At 56.0% G+C, this 6508-nt stretch overlaps 1 protein-coding gene across 1 annotated transcript; it reads right to left on the bottom strand.

The window, feature by feature from the left end:
• Window positions 1-323: 323 nt before the first annotated feature.
• On the bottom strand, window positions 324-3086 carry POLE3 (DNA polymerase epsilon 3, accessory subunit). Its single transcript, XM_062011569.1, has 4 exons — window positions 2894-3086; window positions 2144-2229; window positions 1001-1119; window positions 324-537 (listed from the first exon to the last, which is right to left on the bottom strand). Exons 1-4 carry the CDS (start codon window positions 2957-2959, stop codon window positions 377-379), a joined length of 432 nt encoding a protein of 143 aa, XP_061867553.1. The 5' UTR covers window positions 2960-3086; the 3' UTR covers window positions 324-376.
• Between the last annotated feature and the right edge of the window lie 3422 nt (window positions 3087-6508).

Here is a 6508-nt window from a genome sequence, read left to right as displayed (position 1 = left end):
AATGTTCATCCTCATGTAGACTCTAAGCCCCAAAGGGTTGATGGTCTGTTAGATTCAGCCCCTGGCTTGGTTTAAGGAGCTCCAGCAGTCTCTCTCTCTTGTCCTGGGCAGCATCTGATCTTTTTTTCCTCTATTTCAGTGCCAATCCAGCATGAGGGACCCAGTCCCACTGCTGTCTGCTCAGCCCCTGGGGAGGGAGCTGATTCCTTCCCCCAGGAAAGCTGCAGGAGCAGTCCCTTGGGTGTGAGTCAAAGGCAGAAAGGGAAGGGCTGCAGGGGAACGCCACAGAAGCTCTACTGGAAACAAGAGGGGACACAGCAAAGTTGATTTACAGCGTTTATATCCCTGTGAACAAGCCCCAGCCCCAGCAGCCAGCTCAGTTGTCCACTTCCTCCTCCTCATTTTGCTCTTCCTCCTCCATCCTTTCGTCATCATCATCGTTCTCTTCCTCTCGGCTCTTGTCCTGCTCCTCCGAGTCTGCCTTCTTGTCTTTATCTCTCCTGGCCTCTTTCTTCCCTTTCTGCTCACGTCTGTAAACTAAGACAAAAAGGAGAGAAGGCTGAAGAAAAACCCCCCTGCAGACCAGCTCTTGCAAGGGAAGAACAGGACAGGAGCCCAAGTCCAACAGCCACTGGCTCTCCAGGCTTACAAGGGGAGCAGTGAGAGCAGGAACTCACCCCGTTGTGTGAGCTGTGCTGAGCAGCTCCACGGGGTAAGTTTCAGCAGCAAAATGCTGAAAAGGAGGCAGGAGCTCCCATTTACAGGCAGCACCTGAGACTTGCCTTAGATAAACATTCTAAGGGAGTGATAGCAGATGAGACTTTCCCAATCCTCATCAGTTGTGAAATAATGTTATCCCAGTCCTGTTTATTTATTCCCCAGGCAAACTGCAGTGTGGGATGCTGGGCAAAGAGAAGAGAAACAAGACAGGCAAGTAAGTGTTGCTTGTCCAACGCTGGAGGCCAAGAGGAGCTTGGTGCTCCTGAAGCCAGGATGGTACCTTCCAGGGACTCCTTCAGCGGGGCCACGAAGCGCTGGAACTCCATTTCCTCCATGGCAGAGAGAACATCACCAGCATTCAGTGTTTTCCTCTTCCCCTTCATGGCAAAGTTATTTGCACTAGTCAGAAACAAGAAGGGAAAAAGAGGAGGTAATTGGGGGGACTGTCATGTTTTGGTTTGGTTGGTAAAGGCACATGAAACCTGAAACCATCTCCTAAGTATTTGGGGGAGGTTTAATCACTAATGGTTGTTTAAGAGACCTTGTTTGCATTTGTGCTGTCACCTGGCTGCTTTGCTTTCCCACAGGCTGCTGCTTGCAGGGATCTTTCTTCAACATGGGGGAAGGAGGAAGAGGAGACTGATCCCATTAATAGTTACAAACACCTAAATGGTGGGTGGCAGGAGGTTGGGGCAGCACTTTTTTCTATGGTATCCAGCAAGGGGTGATAGGAACAAGCTGGAACACACAGTTCCACTGAAACACCAGGAGCAAGGCCTTTGGTGCTGAGGTGAGGGAGCCCTGGCCCAGGCTGCCCAGGGAGGGTGAGGAGGCTCCTGCTCAGGAGGTTTCCAACCCCACCTGGACACGTTCCTGTGCCCCCTGAGCCAGGGGAACCTGCTTTAGCAGAGGTTGGGCTGGAGCAGCTCTGCAGGGCCCTTCCAACCCCCACCATGCTGGGATTCTATAAGAGAAAGCCCAACACCAGCTGCAAGGTGAGGAATGCACAAAGCTGAGCGAGTACATGACACTGGAGAAGATGTACAGCCACCCCAAAGATGGGACTGCATCCTCTGGGACCAGCTCCAGGGCTCCCTGTCTGGGCTCACACTTGCCCTATTGCAGCTGTGTGCTGAGGAGCTCAGAGCAAAGGGCTCCTGCCCCTGCCAGGAGAAGCCAAACAGCCATATCCAATGGTGAATGGCAGTCAGGGAACCCCCTTGTCCCAGGAGGTGTGTTCAGAGCTGAGCTGCACCCCTGGGTCAGTGAGGGCAGCCCAAACTCAACTGCTCCTGCCTGCAAACGGCTACCTAAAGGTCGTTTTCTGTACATAAATCATCACTGAAACAAACAGTCCAGGACAGACAGCCTGAGGGGAATTCTAAATCAACTGCTCTGGGTATCTGCTGCAACAGTGTCTTACCATGATGTTGCATAAAGCACAAACACACTTGCTGCTCGAGATATCGCGCTCCGAGCCTCTTTGGAGATATTTACTCCATCAGGAAGCTGAAAAACAAATTCAACTTCAATCATTAGTTTGAATGATCATTTTGTCACTATAAATGACTTAAAGCTTGGGTAATTCACCTGCTGGTGCCCTTACAGCACTGAGAGGGCTCAGCACAGCTGGGAACTACATGTCTATCATGGAAGGTTGGGTGGCAGCTGAATGCCAAGTGCAGCCTCACCACCTTCTCTCCAACACCCAGGATAAGTGACTGCTGGGTCAATGGTGGGTCTGGCCCCCAGCTGCTCAGCCTGTGGCTGTCTGAGCAGTCCCCTGCCACCTCCCGAGCCCAGCACCTCAGCTCAGGACCCAACACATCATTCAAACAGCAACAGGGAATTCTCCCGGGCTTTATAAAGAGAAGGAACGGCGGCAGCTCCGGGCTGCTTTTGCCAATCCAGGAGGACACAGCCCCGGGCTGCTTTTGCCGACCCGGGAGAACACAGCCCCGCACCGAGAGCTCCCGGCCTCTGCCCTTCGCTTCGGACCGTCCCCGCGGTGCTTCGCAGCCCCGGCCGGGCACCCCAGGGCCGCGTCCCGGGCAGGAGGCCTCGGGGACACGCCGCTGCTGCCGGGCCCGGGCAGCAAACCCGCGGGTGCGGGGCGGCCTCACCCTCGGCCCGCAGCCCCCGTCCGGCCGCCCGGCGCCGGGCCCGCACCCACCGCCTCTTTGATGATGCGGGTGATGACGGCGTTGGGCAGGTTCAGGTCCTCCGGTCTCTCCGCCATCCTGGGCGTGCTGCGGAGCCGCTGGCGGCGTCAGCCGGCGCGGGCAGGGCGCGGGGAGCCGGGGAGGGGGGTCCGGGGGGGCCCGTTGCGTTCCGGCCCGTCCCGCGGCCGCCGCGAAGCGCGCGCCTCCGCCCGTCCCGGCGTGCACCGCGGCACGGCCTGCACGGCCCCGGCACGGGCGGCGCGGAGCGAGTGGGGACGGGGCGGGACGGGCCGGGGCCGGGGGCGTGTGAGGGGCCGGGCGGGGGCACAGCGCAGGCCGGGGAGCAGCCGGGGAGCAGCCGGGGCAGCGCTGAGGCCGCGCGGGGCCGGCGGGGCAGCTGCTGTGCCCGCAGGGGTGCGCTCGGGCCTGGCCCCCGCGCGGTGTCCCCCGGCAGCGCCTGGGCCTCAGCTCAGCCAGGCTCCCCCAGCCCCGGGAATGAGCTTCGGTGTCCCTCATGGGAGCGTTTCGGTTGGAGAAGCCCCTGAAGCTGCTGCAGCCCCAGCCCTGCCCTCACCCTGCCCAGCCCAGCACTGACCCACGGCCTCAGCACCTCAGCCCCACGGCTTTGGGATCCCTCCAGGGCTGGGCACTGCCCCAGCTCCCTGGGCAGCCTGGCACAGGGCTGACACCCCTCTCAGGGAAACAGTTCTGCCTCAGCTCCAACCTCAACCTCCCCTGGGGCAACTGCAGCCCATTTCCTTGTGTCCTGGGGAGCAGAGATGGACCCCCAGCTCCCTGCAGCCTCCTGTCAGGGAGAGTCAGAGAGTGCTGCTGGCTGCCCTCAGCTCTGAGGAAGCTCAGTCTGGGCAAGCAGGAGATTTTACAGTTCCCAAAAGTCTACCCAAGTGCAGTAAGAACACCTTTGGGAAGGGCAGGAAGGGGCCTGATTGCTGCTAATTGAGAATCACAGAATCACTTTGGTTGGCAAAGCCCCTGAAGCTGCTGCAGTGCCAGCCCTGCCCTCACCCTGCCCAGCCCAGCACTGACCCACGGCCTCAGCACCTCAGCCCCACGGCTTTGGGATCCCTCCAGGGCTGGGCACTGCCCCAGCTCCCTGGGCAGCCTGGCACAGGGGCTGACACCCCCCTCAGGGAAACAGTTCTGCCTCAGCTCCAGCTTCAACCTCCCCTGGGACAACTGCAGCCCCTTTCCTCTTGTCTCATCCCTGTCTTCTGCAGGTACAGCACAGCAAGACCTTCCCAGCTGTGTGTGGCCGTTTGCACAAGCAGCTTGGAATCAGAGACTCATTTGGGTTGGAAAAGACCTTTAAGATCATTAAATCCCAGCCCAGCACTGACCCACAGCCCTCAGCACCTCAGCTTTGGGATCCCTCCAGGGCTGGGCACTGCCCCAGCTCCCTGGGCAGCCTGGCACAGGGGCTGACACCCCTCTCAGGGAAACAGTTCTGCCTCAGCTCCAGCCTCAACCTCTCTCTGCTTTGTTTCTGGTCATAAAGGAAGAATTCATTTTAAACACCTGACAGGATCCTTTATTATATTTTCTACATTTCCAGGTGTATCTGATCTCAAAGTGTGTCTGATCTCTCCCTAATGCCTGCAACCATTCCATCTTTCCCCAAGCAGGCCCAGTTCCCAGGGCACTGAGCTACCATGCAGATGTCACTCACTTCTCCTCCTACCTCAGGTCTTCTAAGGTTAGAGCATCTCTGACTGAGGCCTCCAAAAGCAGCAGTTTCATCTTCAAACTATTCTCCTGGGATCCTTTCTTCCCCTCCCCCCCCCCACTTCTTACCATAAACTAATTCAGCAGTTTCGATTATCAAAAAATTGCCAGCCTAAATTTCTCCTGATGAAATGCTCTTTCCTACCTGACCTTAGGAAGATATTTGGACAAATGATGTGTGCCAGTTAAGGAGCTATTTTCAGCTGCATGGACAGACTAGTCATTAGTGCTAACTTGGTTAATTCACTTTGGAAACTGCTTTGGAAAGGAAACTTGTCGAGTAACCTCTGATTTGCCTTTCCCTCCTGTTCCTTTGAATGTGTTTCACCATCAGTCTTGTTTCACTTTGTGTTGTGATTCAGAAAGACCTGTTTTTTTCCAGGCCTGAACTCTGCAGCAGGGTCAGACGTTATCTCACCTGGACAAATGAACCTCATGCTCTTTAATGACAGTGCAAAAGTGAGTGCTTCCAGCTTGGAGGGAGGGGAACACCCTTCTCACTACAGATAATGTCATTGTGAAACAATATGTGTGTGTAGGTGGGTGTATGAGAAGGGCTGTGGGCAGTAGGTCAGAGAGGTTCTGCTCCCCCTCTGCTCTGCCTTCCTCAGACCACATCTGGGATATTGTGTTCAGTTCTGGGCCCCTCAGTTCCAAAAGGACAGGGAGCTGCTGGAGAGAGCTCAGTGCAGGGCCACAGAGATGCTGGAGTGGAGCATCTGCCTTGTGCTGAAAGGCTGAGGGAGCTGGGGCTCTGCAGCTTGGAGAAGAGGAGCCTGAGGGGTGAGCTCAGTCATGTTACAGACACATCAAGGGTGGGTGTGAGGAGGCTGGAGCCAGGCTGTGCTCAGGGATGCCAATGACAGGACAAGGGGCAATGGGCACAAGCTGGAACAGAAGAGGTTCCAAAGCAACACAAGGAAGAATTTGTTCCCTGTTGAGGTGAGGGAGCCCTGGCAGGGGCTGCCCAGATGGGCTGTGGAGGCTCCTTCTCTGGAGACATCCCAACCCAGCTGGATGAGTCCCTGTGTGCCCTGCTCTAGGTGCTGCTGCTCTGGCAGGGAGGTTGCACTGGATGAGCTTTGCAGGTCCCTTCCAGCCCTTGAGACTCTGTGATACTCAGGCTGTGCTCTGCTCATTGATCCAGAATCAAATTAACCCCCAGAGGTGGCATCAAGTGGCCATGTAAAGGCTGAACTAATGATGTGCCACCACCCAAATGGCATCCAGCTCCTTCTATGGCTGCAAAACGTTCAGTGAAGTCCAGTTGACCCTATTGAAGCAGAAAATCCTTGATTGTGAGGAGCTGGGCAACTATTTTGGGAAAAGGACTCATGTACCTGCTCTGTTCTTGTGTTCCCCCCCAGGCATCACCTGCTGACTGCTGTCTGAAGCAGGACATGGGGCCTTTGTCTGACCTGGTGGGTTTGTTTTCTACAATATTGTTGGATACTGTTAGGTTTTTCCCTGGGAGAGTGGTGGGTCACTGGAACAGGCTCCCTGGGAACGTGGTCACAGCACCAAGCCTGTCAGAGCTCAGGGAGCATCTGGAGAATGCTTTTAGTCATGTCATTTAATTTTAGGTAGCCCTTGAGGAGCAGGGATTGGAAAGGACCTACAGGGAGCATTGAGTCCAACTGGAGGGACTTGATGTGCTCATTCCCACGCTTGGGCAAAGGGGGAAAGTCAGGATCATGTAGCTGTGGGGAGAGAAAGAAGGCAGCTGCCCTTTCAGCAGCAGCCTTCAGCTAAAGTAGCTTAATCTGAGCACCAAAGTGTAGGAGAAGCTTGGTGTGTTTTATTTGCCTTTGTGTTTGTGCAGACTAGAAGTGAGGCTTCCAGTGAGAAAGGAGATCTCAGCCAACACATAAGGCAACTTACCC

The sequence above is a fragment of the Colius striatus genome, chromosome 19 (assembly GCF_028858725.1).
Source record: "Colius striatus isolate bColStr4 chromosome 19, bColStr4.1.hap1, whole genome shotgun sequence".
In the NCBI taxonomy this organism is placed as follows: Eukaryota; Metazoa; Chordata; class Aves; order Coliiformes; family Coliidae; genus Colius; species Colius striatus.
The sequence above is the reverse complement of the archived record's forward strand: the minus strand, read 5'-3'. Positions and strand labels throughout refer to the sequence as shown.

Excerpts from the sequence above, each read along its gene's own strand:
- POLE3 (XM_062011569.1), bottom strand. The coding sequence starts at position 2,959 with ATGGCGGAGAGACCGGAGGACCTGAACCTGCCCAACGCCGTCATCACC. Across the intron at positions 2,230-2,893 it reads CCCGCATCATCAAAGAGGCG|CTTCCTGATGGAGTAAATAT; the intron begins GTGGGTGCGGGC and ends TTTGTTTTTCAG. Across the intron at positions 1,120-2,143 it reads GTGCTTTATGCAACATCATG|TGCAAATAACTTTGCCATGA; the intron begins GTAAGACACTGT and ends GTTTCTGACTAG.